This window comes from Entelurus aequoreus, linkage group LG12, assembly GCF_033978785.1.
Source record: "Entelurus aequoreus isolate RoL-2023_Sb linkage group LG12, RoL_Eaeq_v1.1, whole genome shotgun sequence".
Classification (NCBI taxonomy): domain Eukaryota; kingdom Metazoa; phylum Chordata; class Actinopteri; order Syngnathiformes; family Syngnathidae; genus Entelurus; species Entelurus aequoreus.
Window position 1 is genome coordinate 10,958,590 of NC_084742.1, and position 21,614 is coordinate 10,980,203.

General features: G+C 39.3%; 1 protein-coding gene across 2 annotated transcripts; it reads left to right on the forward strand.

The window, feature by feature from the left end:
• Positions 1-879: 879 nt before the first annotated feature.
• tnpo3 (transportin 3) lies at positions 880-20,243 on the forward strand. 2 transcript variants are annotated; one of them, XM_062066801.1, is made up of 23 exons: positions 880-1,172; positions 5,658-5,858; positions 6,096-6,169; positions 6,290-6,446; positions 6,596-6,739; positions 8,185-8,360; positions 8,437-8,575; positions 8,672-8,818; positions 10,793-10,900; positions 10,987-11,078; positions 11,148-11,287; positions 11,490-11,681; positions 13,568-13,659; positions 13,734-13,810; positions 13,882-13,942; positions 14,033-14,173; positions 14,249-14,365; positions 16,123-16,217; positions 16,281-16,437; positions 16,516-16,683; positions 18,753-18,865; positions 18,946-19,002; positions 19,763-20,243. In XM_062066801.1, exons 1-23 carry the CDS (start codon positions 1,053-1,055, stop codon positions 19,764-19,766), a joined length of 2,772 nt encoding a protein of 923 aa, XP_061922785.1. In that variant the 5' UTR covers positions 880-1,052; the 3' UTR covers positions 19,767-20,243. The 2 variants fall into 2 exon arrangements, with proteins under 2 accessions (XP_061922785.1, XP_061922786.1); XM_062066802.1 differs by lacking the exon at positions 19,763-20,243 and having other exon boundaries at positions 18,946-19,006.
• The last annotated feature ends 1,371 nt before the right edge of the window (positions 20,244-21,614 follow it).

The following is a 21,614-nucleotide window of genomic DNA, read 5'->3' on the forward strand; positions in this document are numbered from 1 at the left end:
GATAGATTGTTGTTTTTTTGGGGTTTTTTTTTATTCTCATGCAGGGGGCCAACGTGTTGTTTATTGTAGGAAGTGTCAAATGGGCCAGAAATAAATTAATTTTCAAATAGTTAAATGAATGTGTCATTGATTAATAACCTGTCCACTGATTTTGACGGCTGGGTTTGACGGATAAAATAAATTAAAGAAGCTGCCACACAGGTTCATTGAATAACTATTTAAATATTTCATGAAATCGTGAAATAATGAATAACATTGTGAAATAAATATTTAAATGTTTAAATATTCAAATGATTAATTTAAAAAATTAGATGATTAATTAGATAGTTAAATAAATTAATTCAATTTATATTACACTAGTTCATGACATATTCAATAAGACATTAATCATTTAATTCCAAATGGTATTAATTAATGTCACATTTAAGTAATTATTTTAATATTTACGTACTTATGTCATTCTGTGACTGTCCCATTTGATCCTCCATACTGCAGCCTGTCCTTCCAAGAGCAACTGTACCTTTGCGCATGCGCGAAGCTAACACGAGTTGAACAAACTCCCTGAAATGCATTGCAAAAAACCTTTTCACTTTCTCATCAAACAAATATTGATTAAAGTAATTTTGATAGCCTTAAATGCAAATAACACAAATCTATGTTCATACATTGTATTTATTGGGTAAGGAGAGAATGTTTTTTCAAAACAGAAATGATAAAAAAAAATGAAACACTAACTGTTTTATTCAGACGATGATGTATAGATAGATATCCGTTGAGTATAAACGATGTATTTTCAAATTACATCAATAAATGCTATTAAATGAAAAACTGAACAAATCGCAGAAAATGTGATTACATATTTGCTCAGTTTTGCGACACATTGAGGGCGGAACGAATGTTCTTGTCTGTGTTTCTAGACGGGTCGGCACAGTGGATACACGCGGGAAGCCCGTGCGAGATGGCGGTCAGCACACAGACGGTCTAGGATTTGTTAACAACCACATAGTTTGTCGCATTTCTTCCTTATCGAGCTCCTGCTTCGGTCCCGAGCAATGGAGGGCGGGAAACCGAGCTTGTCGCTGGTCTACCAAGCCGTCCAGGCCCTGCACAACGACCCGGATCCGGCCGGGAAGGAACGAGCTTCGGTGTGGCTGGGAGAGCTGCAGAGATCGGTAGGAAAATGGGAAAGACCGGAGACAGATCTGGTGGGCGGTGTGTGACACTAAGGTGGTGCCAGCGTGTTTTTAGCGTGACATTTGTACAACACTTGAATATTTGATGCCCTCCCGTAAGAGTTGCGGGCAAGAACTGCGCAGTCTACATGAGCCTGTTAGCATAGAAGCTAAGTTAGTCAGCGACTAATGAATGAATCACAACAGTGATTGCCCACTGTCTTGTTTTCTACCTGTCGACCTTTTATCACAGCAGGTAGATTGTGACTTGATGCGATATTTATGTTTAAACCCGCCCAAGTATATTTTCATTTGACGTGTCGGCGTTGTATTGCAGAGCTCGCTGTGTGTGTGTTCCGATAGCTTGTCACCCAATCGAACATTTGACCAACAAATACAGTTTCCCGAAGTTCAGCACAACAATTTGAAATCAGTAAATAGTCGAAACTCAATTAAACTCTACTTGTTCCAATCAAAACACGAATCCTATTTAATCATATAAGAGCCACGCGTTTAAAATATACAACGGGTGAAATAATAAAATAAATGAAAATACTAAAATAAGTAAAACCGAATCAATATAAGACACCGATGACTGTAGGAGTTTAAAGCCAGAAAGAAAAAGTGCACCATTTGCAGTGCTAAAAATAAACTAACATATGAGAACGCCACAAGTTATCAATAGTGGTCTAAGAAAACACATGTAGCAAATACATGTGTATATTTGTCACAGAAGTTCAACATTGTGAAAATTGCTGATTGGCTCGAAAAGAATGCCGGACATTCATAGCTGTCAATCACGGCTGTCTTGCACAGACATGCAGTCTGGTGGGATTATTCACAGGAGTGATCTCAACAACGAAAGGAATGAAAATAATGCTATGGTTGCAGTGTTTTGCAAAGTTCAACCAGGAAAATGGCTGGTTTAGATGATTGTGAACTCTTTTCAAGCGTTTGACTATGGGACCTGTTTTGACATGATGAGACACCGCCTTCTATAGTTTGGTGGCCAACCCCATGTCTTCCCTTGTCTAAAGTCTCATCTTGGGCATCATCAGTTGGAGCTGGGCCTCCGACTTTGGGGAGTAGACTAGTCTGAGGTCCGCGACGTACTGCGGGACCAGTCTATTCATCTTAAAATCAAATTTTAAATGAACAGGAGGCAGGAGTTGGAGCTCTGTGCTCCCTTGTTTTTGGTTCTTGTTAAAAGTTGTTCCGCTGAGTTCTTGATTAACCGTAACCTAGTCCAGATGAGATAAAAAAAACAAAACAACAACCCTGCATTGCAAAGTGTCCAAAAACTAAAATGACTTGATGTTAGATAAGAGATGACATAAACAAAATTTTACAACATTGTTTATTTGTTTGTCCATCTTAAAATTACTGTCTATTGTGGGTGGCGCATTGTTTTTGAAGGGGCCCTAGTCCAACACGGGACTTGTGTGACTTAAAGAAGGAGCCATGACAGACAAACAAACAAACTTTTCTATAAAACTAAAATAACAGTCTTCGGTAATCCAACAGAAAATCACTTCAGTCATCTCTCTTCACCTCAGTCAGGTAACTGTTTTTCCACCGGTGTTTTGTCGCGAGTTATCGCGAGATTTCGGAACGAGATTTGTAGCGTGGTGAGATTTGGACACAGCTCACAACAAACAGCGATCTCCAGCTAAAGGTAGAGACATACGTTAATTTCTCCTTTCTAGTATGTTGTCGGACACTCATTGTAACTATCTGAGCCTGTCAGTGTGAAAAAAATGCATGTTTATAGGCCGAATTTTGACGAGAGCCAGTTGCCCTGTGTACGAGCGTTAGCTGGGCTGGAGGCTGCCTGCCCTGCTCAATACTGGCGCGACCTCAAAAAATGTTTTATCCAGCACTCACATATACAGAAAAAATTATGAAAACAGGGCCCAGGTTGAAAAAAACCGAAGTTTCCCTTTAACTTTTGTTTTCCCTCATTGAGCTTTAAAAGCATTTTACCAAGCCTTGAAGTCTTTCAATCACTCGGGGAGGGATACAAGGGGGTGTGGTCATTTTTAGTGAGTGGCTATTTAGAAATGATCTGCATAAAATGGTACAAGATGGCTTGCTTTTTAAAATATTGTACTGAGTCGGGGCGAAGATACAAAACAAAGAAGTTACTTATGTTGCAAAACACATGTTTCCAAATGTCTTGCCACAGAGAGAGATGGTTGTAATGCGTTGTAGACAAACAATGTTTGACACAACATCTTGTAGTCCCTTTTATGCCGCTGTCATTAGCGAAGCTAATCTTTTTAGCTCAGGAGGTGCGATCAAAGGCACCTCGCGATTTGGTTTGACTGCGATTCAAGGTGCTACGATTTAATTATTGAACTGTTATTACAATTATCACACTTTTCGAAGCATCTTTTCCCCAACCAGGATTTCTTTTAAACAAGGTATATTTGTCAACATCCATGGAATACAGTGAACACAGTAAAAACAAATTGCTTATTTTTCTTATTAAAAAATACTGGAAAATACTTCCAAACTAAATCCTTTATAAATAACCTATTCAAACTAGAACACTAAGCAGAGGTCTTTCAATACAGTCCTCCCTAAAGGTGCACCGAAATGAACTTTCTTGTTCAAAATAGACCAACAAAATAAATGATTATGCCAATTAAATATTATTACCATTGCATTTAGGGCTATGATTGCGTACTAACCTCACTAAAACCAAGGTATTGCAATTGCACAAATTTAGGGCTGTAACAAACAATTAATAAAAATCGATTATATTAATAGGGAAAAAGTTTAGATTTATATTCTGTTGCTTTGATCAATCGTTTGAGTGTAACTAATAAAAATGGATCAAACTCAGACCAACAGAACTTTACAGATGTGGTTATCGTTTCAGCATGGTTGTTACAATAGAGCGCACATGAGAGCAATGGTGCGTAGGTGCTGTCATCAGTGTGACAGTGAACAACGAAGAGATTTATATTTTTATTATTGCGTTAAAAGTGTAATTTTTATTGTTGATGATGTGCATTTATTAAAATAATAAATTAAAGTAATAACAATCAATACATTTTTGTTTATTTCAAATATTTTCCCTTAAATATGCATTGAGCTTATAAAGTGCTTTATCCGATTACTCAAATAATCAAACAAACTAATCGATAAATTACTCGATTACTAAAATTATCAATTGCCGCAGCCCCACACACATCAATATTTATCCTTAAAAAAATAAAGCAATCATTCAATTCTGAAAATATTAACCCACAGGTATTACAAGAATATACAATAAAATAATAATTTACCGGCCAAATACTGAGTACTATCTTTTTTATGTGCAGTGTTGTTCAAATAATCAGAATGGCGATTGAGAAGTTTAAATTTCAGGTGATTAAACCCGACGTGGAGAACGACTTTGTAAAATATTCCCATCTTGATATTTCAACATTGCACATTTTGCAGATCGCTGTCCGTGGGTCTTTCTTAGAAATATTGCCGTGCGTCCACACCGCAGACATGTCGCCTCCGCTCCACTTCATACTTTGATTGAATCACGGCCCATGAATGAAACTCTCCGCATTCTTTTAATGAGCCTACAGTCCGAGTGCTGAGGACAGAGGCAGATCTTGCAGTAGCGAAAACAAACAAAACAGAACAGGTGAGACGCTCTGAAAGAAGAACAAACATTGGATTTACTGGGAAAAAAAAATTGAAGTTTTGAAAGCTAAGCTAAAGAGATATACCGTGTACAAGCGACCAACACTGCACGAGGAAGTGGAAACGGGGGCAGGGGCGTAGCCGCGTGACTGAAAAATAAGGCAACTTTTCTCAACCCGCTGGTGCCTGAGCAGTAGTTATTGCTTTCTTGTATATATTGCATCTGTTTATGCAATTTTGTTGTGTGTAAAAACAACACCAAATAACTGAAATGTCAAAATGCCAAATATCGGCGCCAATAATCTGTCGATCTCTAATTTATACACCAAATATCATATTGCGAGAATCGTTTTGAATTCAGAATCAATTCTGAATTGAATCGTAACCCCAAAAATTTTAATTGAATGGAATTGTGAGTTGTTGTAAGAGTCACATCCCTACAATTGACAGAGATAATTTGAAACTGGTGTAATGTCTTTTAAACTACTTATGTTGCCGCAAACCCAAACCAGTTCCAAACCATTGACAATACTATTTCTTACTTATTACTTTTGTTGTGTGTGGATCTCTGCTACAGAAAAGAGAGGGAAGCTACAGAAGCTCCTGGAAGCAAAAAGCAGGCCGTAGCAAGTGGAGAAAAACTTAAATGTAATATTTTTGTAAATCGTCCACAACAATGAACTTGAATTAATCGATAACAATGTGATATTACTCAAGCTGATATCTGCGTGTTAATTAGGCTTTTTTCAAAGTTGTTTGACCAGGTTAGATGCTTTTGTTGATTTGTGAACAGTGAGTTGTTTGTGGTGTTGGAACGTCACTTACCAACTTAATTCCCAGATGTATGCGTGGGAGATCTCCGATCAGCTGCTGCAGCTCAAACAGGACGTGGAGTCGTGTTACTTTGCTGCTCAGACCATGAAAATGAAGATCCAGACTTCATTCTACGAGCTTCCCCCGGATAGCCACAATGCACTGCGAGACTCGCTGCTGTCTCACATCCAGAACCTCAAAGACCTGTCGCCCATCATCGTAACCCAGGTAACACCAAGCCTTTTGTTCGAATACCTGCTCAGTAGAACGGAACATTTTTCAGTAAATTTGTACTGAAGTAACCAGTAATTGTTGAATAATTCCTGAATTGTGTTAGAGTAACATAAGTTAAAACAGACTGAATGACTTTAGCCTACATTCCCTTGGTGAAAGTTTGGACTTGTAGGATTGTTTGTCAAGGAAACTGACCGTTTTTAAATCAATTGTGATTTTGTGTGTGTTCAGCTGGCGTTAGCCATTGCAGATCTTGCTCTTCAGATGGCCTCGTGGAAAGGATGTGTGCACACTCTCATAGAAAAGTGAGAACTTACACAGTTGCAAGAAAACAAGCATCAATTACTTCTTTATGAATTCCAATGTTGCCAGACATATTTTCAGGCTTTTTTTTCACCATAAGTGTTTGTCTCTGCTCCGATCAGGTACAACGGTGATGTCAGCTCCATGCCCTTCCTCATCGAGATCCTGACCGTGTTACCTGAGGAGGTCCATAGTCGCTCGCTACGTATCGGAGCCAATCGTAGAACAGAGATTATCGAGGACTTGGCATATTACTCTTCCACCGTGGTCACGCTATTGGTGAGACGAATGTTCTTACTCTAGTCTTTAGTAGTCCTTTTTGACTTACGTAGAAGTCTGGTCAACTGAACTGTCACAGCATGTCAGAGTTTGGCCTTAGCTAATCTTTCAACAAAATAATATTTCCATGACTTATTTTGTCATTGTAGGCGTCTTGTGTGGAAAAGACGGGCAGCAATGAGAAGATGCTCATTAAGGTCTTTCGCTGCCTAGGAAGCTGGTTCAACCTGGGGGTCCTGGATAGTAACTTCATGGCCAGTAACCAACTTCTCATGGTCCTCTTCCAAGTGTTGGTGAGCAGCCTGAGGATTGTTCTGCTGTCATATGGCCTAAAATCTATATTGCGATATATATTGCAGCCTCTTGTGACAGCGAAAAGTATCCCACTACAGTGGTGCCTTGACATACGAGTTCAAATTGTTTCTTGATGGAGCTCGTAACTCAGAATACTCATATTCTCCGTCAAACACTCGATCAATGAATTATTACTTTTATCTTGTGTACATACATATGACTTGTTCATTAAACTGTATTTTAAATTCATCAGTGAACTATAGGGATGTAACGGTATTGTAAATACCGCGATATTTCGGTTTCAAAGTCTTCTCAATATTATGTTGACGTGTGACGATATCAAACGAAAACTGGGGTCTAGGTAGGGGCCTGGAACGTTGTAAGCGGGAAGTGAAGTGCTTCCCATAATGTAAAAGTTGAAAGACACTCAACTGTACATTTTTGTTTTACACTTATAACACTGGATGTTTACATTGTCACTTTAAAGACATCAACTGTTTTTAATATTTGGCGTGGTTCGGTTGGTAGAGCGTCCGTGCCAGCAAGGGTTCCATGTTGGATTCTCGCTTCTGCCACTGCCGTTGTCCCTGGGCAAGACACTTTACCCTACTACTCCCAGTGCCACCCACACTAGTTTAAATGTAGCTTAACGTTGTAGATAATGGGTTTTACTATGTCAAGTGCTTTGAGTCACTAGAAAAAAGCGCTACGTAAATATAATTCACTTCACTTCACATTTGTTGAAACCGTAGATGTTCCTGCACAATTATTTGAACTTAAGAAATTCTTGTTTGTTGAAAAAAATATGATTAGCTTTATGTTTGTGTTCAATTACAGTAAGCGTGTTTATCCTAAACATTCCTGCCACTTCTCTATGAATGTTCTCATTCATCCAGTTAGTTGTCATCTCAGGGCATTCAATCTATCGCAACTGGACTGTTTGGTTCGTCTTAGAAGACGTTTCGCCGCTCATCAGAGTAGGTTTCATCAGTTTGTGCTCATAGACTTAGATTGGTGGGATCTAGTCCAGCGGCTGGTGCCAAGAGTATATTTAATTTTTATTATTTGTTTTATTTACTTGGAGATTTTAAAGTTTACATTCCAATTACAATGTTAAAATAGATGAGAAATACAAGTGTATTCTATTTGAAAAGGTATACTTGAATTATTATGAATTATCATTACATCAGTGGTTAATTTATTCTCAAAACAAAGTTTACAATATTGTTTATGGACACTAATCTGTAGGTCAATATATTGTTGAGCCTAGTTCTATATTTTGTTTGTGTTTTAAGCACTTATTCTTCTGTTGTTTCACTACTTTACATAAAGCTAGCATGACTTTTTGCCTCTTCCTGCTCTCTCTCATTCAGTGTGTCGCATCTCAGCTATTTCTTGTCCTCTATCAGTAATAATACTTGTAAGACTTTTTTTGTGTATGCAGCAAAGGGATGACACCTCAACAAACCTTCACGAGGCAGCCTCGGACTGTGTGTGCTCCGCTCTCTACGCCATTGAAAATGTGGACACCAACATGACGTTGGCACTGCAGCTCTTCCAGGGCGTCTTGACGCTGGAGACAGCCTATCACATGGCTGTGGCTCGTGAGGACCTTGACAAGTGAGGACTTTGAAGTGTTTTGTGAGTGGTCGTGTGCAATGGCTGTCTGTCTCACTGTTTCATTTGTTTTTCCCAGAGTTCTTAACTATTGCAGAATCTTCACTGAGCTATGCGAGACCTTTTTAGAGACGACAGTCAGGAGTCCAGGTCAGGGCATGGGCGATTTGAGGACGCTGGAGCTGCTGTTGATCTGTGCTGGACACCCCCAGTATGAGGTACACAAAAGTCTGCAAAATGTGCAAGATTGGACAGTCCTCCTCTCCGAAGAAAAAACACATTTTTAATTTGATACCGTTTTGTGTGTGCTCCAGGTTGTTGAAATCTCTTTTAACTTCTGGTACCGTCTTGGAGAAAATCTGTACAAGTTAAATGATGTGGCCCTTCACACCATTTTTCGACCGTACATTCAAAGACTACTGCACTGCTTGGCCCGACATTGTCAGCTTGACCCAGACCACGTAAGTCACCCTATTGGCTCCACAGAATTGCATCTACAAGTGATCCTTAGTTCACAAGATCTTCTGGTTTCAAACACACCTCCATGATTTATTTACAAACCAAATTCTTATGTCAACAAGAAATTCCCTCGAGAACTAGTTCCAGCACACGCGGCGGAAGGATACAGCTCTAGTGAGAGAGCCACAACTAAACTGCCAAAGAACAAACAGCACTTGTTAGTTAACTAAAGTAACCAAAAGTTATCGGCACATTTTCCTGAAATTTAAGGAAATGTCCAAATTGGGTTAAGGAACAATTCTTTATACCTTATATATACTTTACGTGCTTTAACTTCTGTGTGTGTGTGTGTATGCTTGCGTTCCAGCAGAGACAAAGAGAGTGGATGACTGACAAGAGGCTTCACTAGGTTTCTTTCATTCTGCTAAAGATATCTCAAAAAAATCATGGCCATATTTTGATTCAACTTTCACGAAATGTCAGAAATCGGATAAGAAACAAGTGATCCAGATCATTTTTAAGATTCTGGACTTTTTTTTTTTACTGTTGGGAGGTGGGGCCTGGCAAAGGTCTGCACTCTCAGTGCTTTTCTAATTCCTGTTTCTTTTCATTCTTGTATTTAATCTTGTTATAACAGTATCAATGTAATTCATGTATTCTGAGTACATTGTGACTGACTCAGGTGTTCATTTAACTATAAGATCCAACTAAAACTTGACTTACAGTGCATTCAGAAAGTATTCACAGTGCTTCACTTTTTCCACTTTTTGTTATGTTACAGCTTTATTCCAAAATGGAATACATTCATTTTTGTCCTCAAAATTCTACACCTAATACCCCACAATGACAATGTGAAACGTTGTTTTTAAAAACATCAAATGTACATAAGTATTCACATTAGTTGCTCAATACTTTGTTCATGTACCTTTGGCAGCCTTCTGAATATGATGCCACAAGCTTGATACAACTATCTTGGAGCAGTTTTGCCCATTCCTCTTTGCAGTACCTCCCAAGATCCATCAGGTTGGATGGGAAGCTTTGGTTTTCATCCCAGATGTCTCTGTACCTTGCTGCATTCATCTTTCCCTGTATCCTGATTAGTCTCGTAGTTCCTGCCGCTGAAAAACATCCCCACAGCATGATGCTGCCACCACCATACTTCATTGTAGAGATAGTTTTGGCCTGGTTTCTTCCAAACTTGATACCTGTCATTGACGCCAAAGAGTTTAATCTTTGTCTCATCAAACCAGAGAGTTTTGTTTCTTATGGTCTGAGAGTCTTTCAGGTGCATTTTGGCAAACCTTTTACTAAGAGATGGCTTCCATCTGGCCACTCTACCATCCAAGCCTGATTCCTCCACAGAGGAATGTTTTAGCTCTGACAGAGTGATGAACGGGTTCTTGGTCATCTCCCCGACTAGACTGAGATGAATTCAGCAATGTACAGAGACATTCTGGATGAAAACCAACGCTTCCCATCCAACCTGATGGAGCTTGAGAGATGCTGCAAAGAGGAATGGGTGAAACTGCCCAAAGATAGGTGTGCTAAGCTTGTGGCATTGTATTCAAAAATACTTGAGCCTGTAATTGTCAAAGGTGCATCAATGAAGAGTTGAGCAAAGGCTGTGGATATGTACGTACATGTGATTTTTTTAGTTTTGAATTTTCAATAAATGTGCAAAATTACTCTTCACATTGTCATTATGGGGTATATAGTCTGTAGAATTTAAAATGTTGAATGTGTTCCATTTTTGAATATGGCTTTTACATTTTAACATGTAGAAAAAGTGTATTGCTGTGAATACTTTCTGGATGTACTGTACATCAAAGTCTAAGACAGAACTCGTTTGTAACCCGAGGACCACCTGTACTTATTAACCTTAGCCCGATTTTTGGTTAGCTAAAAGTGAGGCAAAAATGTGCAATATTTTTCAATGAATCATTACTTTTTAAATGTTGTGCATTTTGATTCTGCAGGAAGGAATTCCAGAGGAAACAGATGATTTTGGGGAGTTCAGGATGAGAGTTTCTGACTTGGTTAAAGATGTTATTTTTCTTGTTGGTTCTATGGAGTGTTTCTCTCAGGTGAGTCAACAATATTCAGAAATTTGCCAAAAGTGTATTTTGTGTTTTTGAGTCCTTTTTAAAAAAAAATGTATTTCTTGGTTCAGTTGTACTCTACCCTAAAAGAAGGGAATCCTCCTTGGGTGGTGACCGAAGCTGTTCTTTTCATAATGGCTGCCATCGCCAAAAGTGTTGATCCGTGAGTCAGACTGCTGTCTAAATGAATTCATAAATGCAAAAAATAAATAATTGTTTGTGAATGTCTTAGAGAGAACAACACGACCCTCTTGGAGGTGTTGCAGCAGGTTGTGTTGCTCCCGGAAGCAGTTCACATGGCCGTGCGGTACACAAGCATAGAGCTGGTCGGAGAGATGAGTGAGGTTGTGGACAGAAACCCCAGATTCCTTGGTGAGATATTATTTTTCAGATTTTAATTATCATTTTAAAATATTATCATTTGTTGTTGCTTTCCAAGCTGTTTACCTAAAATAGCTACATCTTTTCATCTGACGTGCTTGTGCATTATTCTTTTTTTTTTAACATTGTCATGATTCTAAAAAAGCATCAGAATATTTTCTTAAGCGTTTAACTTGTAAAAATTGCGTTTTAGACCCAGTGTTGAACTACCTGATGAAAGGTCTGAGAGAGAAATCTCTGGCCTCGGCTGCGGCAAAGGCGATCCAGAACATTTGCTCCGTATGCAGAGACCACATGTCACAACACTTCCAGGGACTGTTGGACATTGCTCGCTCTCTAGACTCCTTTGCGCTCTCCACGGAGGCCGCCATCGGACTGCTCAAAGGTACTGTCATCAGGCTCAGTTCACCTCCAAGCACAGGTCAACATTGGTGCGATAGAGTGGATCCATATCTGAGCAGAATTTGTTTTTCCACATTTGTTGAACTATTGTCAATATTCACAGTCATGCTGCCACAATAAGTTGACTTAGTCAACATAATCAACCATGAAAATTAGTTGATGGCAATTATTTTGGTCAACCTTTCGTTTTACTGTTGTCCGCCCATTTATGTTGACTGACAAAGTGTGGCTACTGGATAGCTAGAACGGCTAAAGTATGTCCATACTTAGAGCCGCTCCTCTAACTTACAAATCATCGCCTCCATGGCGGCAAATAAGCAACATTTCTTACATTTGACTTTATCACTGGAGGACAAGAAACAGCTATGTATGTGACACATCGAGCAAGAGAGCCGGAAGAGACAATATTTTAGGCTATATTGCCCATCTCTAGTTTGGGATGTTTAACAGGCTACTTGGACTCTGGCAGTTAGGAATGGGAATTGATAAGATTTTTTTGGTTCAGATTCGCTTTCGTTTCTGCCTAACGATACGGTTCCTTAACTGTTCTCTTCTCGATTCGTATTTGGGAAAAAGAGAATGAAAAAAAAAGGTGGATTAGCACCAATGTTGTTTAGTTTAGCAGTAACATTACCTTCCGAAGCTTACAGTGAGGTTTTAAGAAGCACATACATAGTACAGAAAAAAAAAACTTTTTAAAGTGTAATAAAAATAAATATTCTTCTGTAGAATTTAACAAAATAAAACAAATGTGGAAATTATGCAAGACTATATCATTTAGTTACATTTTCAAAACTTGTAAACATCTTTTGTCACCTCCCTAGTAAATATACTGGTGAAAATCTAAATATTAGAATGGTTTCCTTCGATTTACCAGGTGAAACTATCATATGCATAACATGCAACTCAAGATATTTCAAGCCTTCTTTTGATATCATTGTGGTGATTATGGTTTACAGTTTATGAAACCTTGAATTGAAAATCTCAGAAAATGTAGGGTCTTCAAAAACTGCAAGCCATCATCATCAAAATTATAATAAAGGCTTGACATGAGGTAATATTACATATTATTTTCACATTTGAAGTTGCTGACATAAATGGACTTTTGCCAAATATATTTTGATTGTATGAGTTTCACCTGTATAATGGAAATGACTGAGTGAAAGTGTGGTTGCAGCAAAACATGCAACTTTTCTCTGATTACAATTCAACATTCTCCTCTTGAAAATCAGGAACACAGTGGGAAATGGGTTCAAACTTAGTCACTGCTTGTCTGTCCTGCGTGTGCTCTTCCCTGCCGCAGTGAAAGGAGACGCTATAGCACAGGGCACACATGAACTGAAGCTAGTACTTGCTGCCAGTCAGAATCTTTCGCTCGTCTTGCTCATCTAAATGAGAAGACATAAATTTCAATTTAACAAATAAGAGCGCATAAATGATAGACGGTAAGTTAGTTAGTTATTTACGGCAGATGACTGCTACTGGGATGAGATCGGCGCGGTTCAAAAATGCTACTTTGATTTATAGTTATTGCATGCTGTGTGTTTAAATGTTTCAGAATATTGCTCATATGTCCTCCTCTTGATGAAATAGCAATCTTGCCATTATTACAAGTAGCGCTGTTGCAATCTTCTTTGTAAAATGTGATTTTAGAGCGTTTGTTCCGGCCGCGTTTGTTCCGTTACTGACAATGAACTTTATACGAGTAGCACAGCTGCATGCATGCCTGATTTCTGCACAACTCATTATTGCAACGTGAAATAATGTTGTTGGGTTTTTTTTAGATTAGTCAACTATTTAAAAATTTTCTCAGTGGCCGCACTAATACATAGCAACAATGATTCATAATTTCTATATTTTAACTTGTAGGTACGGCGCTGGTCCTTGGTCGTCTTCCTCTGGAGAAGATCGCAGAGTGCCTGGGTGACTTGTGCGCTGTTCAGGTTACAGCGCTGAAAAAGGTCAGAAGTTGCCAAAATCTTCTGTTTTTTCTCGAGTGATGAAACAAACCTTTCTTTTTTTTAAATTCTTTCAGCTCCTATCTGTAGAATCAACAAACGGTCGATCAGCCGATCCAACTATCTGGCTTGACAGACTGGCCGTCATTTTCAGGTAAATTGAGCACATTGACTCTCCAGTGGAGAGTCTGGATTGCAAATGGTGAACATACTGCTTTGTTTCAGACACACAAACCCTATTGTGGAGAATGGACAGACACACCCTTGTCAGAAAGTCATTCATGAGGTGACCTAATCTGTGACTGGAAACGATTTCATTTCTTTACAGCATATGCACCTCGCGTTATGCTCCTCTTCTTATGCGACCCGCTCCTAGATCTGGCCTGTGCTGTCTGAGACTCTGAACAGTCACCAAGCTGATAACCGAATCGTAGAGCGATGCTGTCGCTGCCTGCGGTTTGCTGTACGGTGTGTTGGGAAAGGCTCCGCCTCCTTGCTGCAGCCACTGGTTACGCAGGTCAAATAATTGAATATACTTATCCAGGTTGCCATTGTGTGCTGGTCCTCATGTCTTTTACTTGTCACATGTCAGATGGTGAGTGTATACCAGGTCTATCCACACTCATGCTTCCTGTACCTGGGCAGCATCCTGGTGGACGAGTACGGTATGGAGGAGGGCTGTCGACAGGGCCTGCTCGATATGTTGCAGGTGACATTTTTCGAAATAATCAAATGTGACAACAATGACTTTAAAGGGGAACTGTGTTTTTTTTTTTTAGAGTTTTGCCTATCATTCACAATCCTCATGTAAAACAAGAACACATGTTTTTCTTTGTTTTATGTATTCTAACTCGTAAATAAACACTAGCAAAAGTCAGCTAACAATGTGAATGGGATTTGCTCTATTCCGCCTATAAAGTGCTCTAAAAACATCCAAAAAATCTCCATCAATGTTTTATGTACATGCTTGTAAGTATATATGTAATGTAGTAACAGGCACATTCATAATAGCATGTAATATGTTTGTGTTTCGCTCATTTTACGCATATGGCGGTGTATTAATTTCACAAACGCATCACAACATTCGCTATTTCCTACTACTACTCACTAGTGGTAAGCGGGTTCCATCTAGTGGTACGCCAAATAATCATTCGATTAAGTTGCAGTTAAGGATGTCCGATAATGGCTTTTTGCCGATATTCCGATATTGCCCAACTCTTAATTACCGATACGATATCAACCGATACCGATATATACAGTCGTGTAATTAACACATTATTATGCCTAATTTGGACAACCAGGTATGGTGAAGATAAGGTCCTTTTTAAAAAAATCAATAAAATAAGATAGATAAATTAAAAACATTTTCTTGAATAAAAAAGAAAGACAAACAATATAAAAACAGTTACATAGAAACTAGTAATTAATGAAAATGAGTAAAATTAACTGTTAAAGGTTAGTACTATTAGTGGACCAGCAGCACGCACAATCATGTGTGCTTTTGGACTGTATCCCTTGCAGACTGTATTGATATATATTGATATATAATGTAGGAACCAGAAATATTAATAACAGAAAGAAACAACCCTTTTGTGTGAATGAGTGTAAATGGGGGAGGGAGGTTTTTTGGGTTGGTGCACTAATTGTAAGTTTATCTTGTGTTTTTTATGTTGATTTAATTTAAAAAAAAAAAAAACGATAATAAATGATAAATGGGTTATACTTGTATAGCGCTTTTCTACCTTCAAGGTACTCAAAGCGCTTTGACAGTATTGCCACATTCACCCATTCACACACACTGATGGCGGGAGCTGCCATGCCAGGCGCTACCAGTACCCATCAGGAGCAAGGGTGAAGTGTCTTGCCCAAGGACACAACGGACGTGACTAGGATGGTAGAAGGTGGGGATTGAACCCCAGTAACCAGCAACCCTCCGATTGCTGGCACGGCCACTCTACCAACTTCGCCACGCTGTCCCCGATAATAAAAAAACAGATACCGATGATTTCCGATATTACATTTTAAAGCATTTATCGGCCGATAATATCGGCAAGCCGGTATTATCGGACATCTCTAGTTGCAGTGTTTTATTTTCTTATATTCAAACAGTCTTACTCTTCAGACTGTGTGTAGTGGTACAGCGGCCAAAAATATGAACTAAACTTAAATAAAACCTCTCCTTGTTTTTAATGAATTTTTAGGCCCACTACGTTACTGTATTTTAATGTTGGTCATTATGGTGGTACTTGGTGGAAAAAAGTTTGAGAACCACTGCTATGTAGCATTTTTGTGAAATACACCAAAAAAATCAAGTATTTCATTTATACTTCCTGTTTGCAACCTCAATTCAATTTCACTGAATTAAATTGGAATTTGGGAGACATGTTGAATTAATAGATTTTTATTCCACGAGTAAAAAAAACCCAAAGACTTTGCATTAACCGCTTGTTTAACCCACCTTGGTAGGCTTTGTGCATGACCACCTTCCAGCTGTTGGAGCAGCCCAACGGTCTTCGAAACCACCCTGACACTGTCGACGACCTTTTCAGACTAGCGACCAGGTAAGTTGCGCCCACCTGCTTTCAACTGGTGTACATTTTGTGTGTGAAATATTTTGGGTCTAGGTTCGTTCAGCGGAGTCCTGTCACGCTGCTCGGCAGCAGTATCATCGTTCACATCATCCAGTGCGCCATCGCCGCCACCTCACTGGACCACAGAGACGCTAACTGCAGTGTGATGAAGTTTGTGCGAGATCTCATTCACACCGGCGTGGCCAACGATGTAAGGAGAGAGAAATGTGTGATCGTTACCCGCAAGCTCATTCAGTGCATTGAAATGTTCCGTGTGTTGTGATTTCAGCACATGGAGGACTTTGAATTGAGGAAGCAGCTGATTCGTCAAGCCATGGAGCAGCACGGCCAGCAGCTCGTCACTCAACTCATGCACTCGTGTTGCTTCTGCCTGCCACCATACACGCTACCCGACATTGCGGAGGTGTTGTGGGAGGTCATGATGTTTGACCGGCCGGTGAGTTGCTATTGTTCTGCCTGGCTTCTGCAAAATTCCAAACTTCCAGTTCAGTTCCATGAGTTTTAAATTGAGGCTGCAAACAGGAAGAAGAGTTGAAATTCCAATTGATACACTGAAAAAAGAGCTGACAAAATATAAGATTAAAAGACTAGATTTTAGAAAAAAAAATACTAAAAACTAGTGAAATTATCTTTCCATGCAGCTAGTTAATTTTACTTGATAAGACATCCTAAATTACGATTTGGACATCTACAAATTAGCAGGCATTTTAAGATAAAAATAAGTATTCTATTCTGAAAACAAGCATTATTCAACTTGCAATTCTTAAATTAAGCGTTCTCTAGATGTTGCAGAATCTTTGAACAAGATTTTTATGTGAGGAAAACCATATAATCTTATTTGAATAGTTATTTTCTAAATTTTAACATTTTTAAACTAGAATAGAAAACATATTCATGCTAAAATTAAGATTATGAGGTAAAGTTAATGACTAAAAATAAGTAAATAGCTGCTAAAACTCTGGACATTTCTAGAAATACAATTTAACATCTTGGCAAGTGGCAAATAATTTGCAGTGTAATTTTGGCATATTCCGCAATCATGCTTTTCAGTGTATTTCATACAATTTACTAGGGGTGTAACGGTACACAAAAATTTCGGTTCGGTACGTACCTCGGTTTAGAGGTCACAGTTCGGTTCATTTTCGGTACAGTAAGAAAACAACAAAATATAATTTTTTTGGTTATTTATTTACCAAATTTGTAAACAATGGCTTTATCCTTTTGACATTGGGAACAATATAATAATTCTGCCCACGTTAATCAACATTAAAATGCCTCAAGTTGTTGCTCAGATTAAATAAAATGACAAAACTTTTCTTCTACATATAAAAAGTGCAACATTAAACAGTTTCAAGTCAACTCACACACGCACGCACACACACACACACACACACACACACACCTCAAAATGAGCTAACGTTACGCTAAAAGCTAATTATCCTTCACCTCAAGCCAGGACTGCGAGCGAGCTGAGCTGCCATTTAAGTTTCTAGAAGGTCAACGGGCTCATAGTGATGTTACTAGTAGTTGACTGGGAGGTGTTTATTAAAATTTGGGGAGAGTCCACTGCCTTATGCTCACCTGCTAAACACTATCAGCTCAACGCTGAAGCATTGACTCCATGCGCTCTGAATACGCACTGCTGATTGGCTGTTACCGCTCTGAATACGCACTGCTGATTGGCTGTTACCGCTCTATGTGTAAGAGATTGTGTGGGTGGGACAATGCTGGGTGCTGTGTACTGACAGAGACAGGCAGAACGGAGCGGAGCAGCTTGTTAAGACTTTAGCTTTACTCGTTCGGTACACCCCCGAACCGAAACCCCCGTACCGAAACGGTTCAATACAAATACCGTACCGTTACACCCCTACAATTTACACATTTCTTAGAAAATATTATTGATGAACCTCATGATCTACACATTTATTTCTGGCAAATGTTTTTGATCGACAATTAAGATTTGAATTAATTTGATGTACATTCAAATTATGGAAAATGGTCAAAAAATAATTTAGTTCCTAGAATGTCTTACTGTATCCAACTACTAACAAAAAATATATATTAATTTTATTATGCAGAATGTTTTGGGTTTTTTTCATTTGAAATTCAAATTATTTTGACAAATGATTCAGTGTCCGTAAAGCATTTTCTTGTATTGAAGCCAAACCTTTTCTTAAATGCGACAAATAATTTTTTCTGAAATTAAATTAATTTATTTCCACTTCCTGTAATTCCAATCCAACATCCTGTGGGGTGAAGTTGATTAATTTCAAAGTCTTCTAATCCATTTTTTTAAGGGTTGTGTTTTATTTGTTAGGAACAGTGCATATTAATGAACATCTGCAACAATTCAGGTGTAAATATGCCAATTCATAGCACAAGCGCTAAAGAGTAGTTATTGTATTGGAATTCCTAAATCGTAATTTTGCACAAACCTGTGGGTTGCACCGGTCGAGTCAGATACGTGGTGCTCACTGACATGGCAACTGTGTATCTTCCTTGCAGACGTTCTGCCGCTGGTTAGAAAGCGCTCTGAAAGGGTTACCCAAGGAGACGTCGGGAGGAACGGTCACAGTGACGCACAAACAGCTGACAGATTTTCATAAACAAGTCACGAGGTGAGCATTGTGTCAACACAACACTTGCTAACGTACTGACCATTAAAGAAGCTTATGAGCCCGAGCTTCTTCTTCTGCAGTGCTGATGAATGTAAACAAGTGTGTTGGGCCATCAGAGAATTCACCAGATTATTCCGGTAATGTACGAGCACGCTAACACACACACACACACGCACACACGGGCCTCTTTTCTACTGCAGAGAACTGTCTCGACTCGACTCACCTTAGTTTATGGCCCTGATGTGCAGTCAGGGGAGGCAGGTGTTACTCGGCTATGGTGAAATATAAAATATATGTTAGTATTTGTTCATTGAACTGTTATAATTATATGTTCTGTATGATTGCAATCATTTCTTATGTTTTCTGTAGTGAAAATCGCTGAATTTGCACATATGTGAAGTGAAGTGAAGTGAATTACATTTATATAGCGCTTTTTCTCAAGTGACTCAAAGCGCTTTACATAGTGAAACCCAATATCTAAGTTACATTCAAACCAGTGTGGGTGGCACTGGGAGCAGGTGGGTAAAGTGTCTTGCCCAAGGACACAACGGAAGTGACTAGGATGGCGGAAGCGGGGATCGAACCTGCAACCCTCAAGTTGCTGGCACGGCCGCTCTACCAACCGAGCTATACCGCCCCATATCCCAATCAAATGCAGGACAGAAACCTGAGATTAGGTTTCCTGTCTGCAAGCGGGCGTTACCTCTTAGTGCACTGCGCTTAGCGCTGAGTGCACTTGTTCGAATAAAGTTAGCAACATGTGTGTAAAGCTAGAAAGCAAAGTGGGCTTTTTGTTCCAATCCGAGGGCGAGGACAGGTGTGGGCATTGGGAAGGAGGCAATGCAGGGTGGGCTTAGCTCGGGAGTGCTTCAACATCTTGTCACGTATATGTTACAGGTAAAGTCTTCGGGGAATCAGAGGCGACAGCAGAAGCTGGAACTACAAACGAGGCTCTGATGAGAGGAGGTGGGACTTTGAATGGGACGCTGGAAGGTGGGCAGATGCCAAGGACTTATTTAACAATACACCTGCAGCAGGTGGGAGGTGGGAGGGGCAGGCCAAGAAGGCTTCACAAAGTGAACAAATTGGTGAGAAAGGAATGTGCCTGGTCAACTGTTTTTAAGAGAAACTTTATTTTTTGGACGTGAACGTTTTGGCGACGCTGTACAAAGAGCCAAATGGTATCCCATGATGCATTTGGCGGGGCGGCTCCCTGTGGAGGACATGATGTCACCTTTGACCATTTTAATGTTTGGTTTCATTTGAGTTGTTTTTGCTGCAAAGCGTGACAGAGTGAACCCTGGGTAATGAGCGAGTGACACATGACACCATCACGGATATTGCCTTGTTGTAGACAATAAACAACTGAAACAACAAACGTCATTTTTCAAGTTTAAAACCTCACAATTCTCAATGTGGGATTTGCAGGTTGAGAATCGAGGGCACGAGCGTGACTGCAGGGGTCAGACAGTGAGGTTTACGCACTGCACACTCTAAATGAAGACGTGCACGATTATAACAAGGAAACTTCTTTGAAATTATCCAAGAAGAATTTTTAGATTCATTATGAAAAAAAACCAAAAGATAGGCGTTTTTGTATAAAATTAATTTTTCTAATAACTATATCCTGTTGTATTTCTGTATAACAATCTGTGTTCAGTTCTACTTGGCGACAAGCCTACTTGGAGATATACAGGACAGTCTCAGAAAATTAGAATATTGTGATAAAGTCCTTTATTTTCTGTAATGCAACTAAAAACATGGAAATGTCTTACATTATGGATTCATTACACAACTGAAATATTGCAAGCCTTATATTATTTTAATATTGCTGATTATGGCATACAGCTTAAGAAAACGCAAAAATCCCATCTACAAAAATTAGAATATTTCCTCAGACCTAGTAAAAAATAAAGATTTATAACAGCAAAACAAAATCAAACATTTGAAAATGTCAATTAACGCACTCAGTACTTGGTTGGGAATCCTTTTGCACGGATTACTGCACCAATGCGGCGTGGCATGGAGGCAATCAGCCTGTGGCATTGCTGAGGTGTTATGGATGCCCAGGATGCTTCAATAGCGGCCTTTAGTTCATTTGCATTATTGGGTCTGGTGTCTTTCAGCTTCTTCTTCACAATACCCCACAAATTCTCTATGGGGTTCAGGTCAGGGGAGTTGGTAGGCCAATCAAGGACAGTAATGCCATGGTCAGTACACCAGTTACTGGTGGTTTTGGCACTGCTGGATCATGCTGGAAAATGAAATCATCATCTCCATAGAGGTTTTCAACAGATGGAAGCATGTAGTGCTCTAAAATCTCTTGGTACACAGCTGCATTGACTCTGGACTTGATGAAACACAGTGGACCAACACCAGCAGCTGACATGGCTCCCCAAACCATTGCTGACTGTGGGAACTTCACACTGGATTTCAAGCAACTTGGATTTTGCTCCTCTCCAGCCTTCCTCCAGACTCTAGCGCCTTGCCTTCCAAATGAAATACAAAACTTGCTTTCGTCTGAAAAGAGGACTCTGGACCACTCTGCAACTGTCCAGTGCTTGTTTACCATAGCCCAAGTCAGACGCTTCTTCCGTTGTCTTGAGTTCAGGAGTGGCTTGACCATGGGAATACGGCTACATGCTTCAATCTGTTGAAAAGCTCTATGGAGATGATGATTTCATTTTCCAGCATGATCCAGCAGTGCCAAAATCACCAGTAACTGGTGTACTGACCATGGCATTACTGT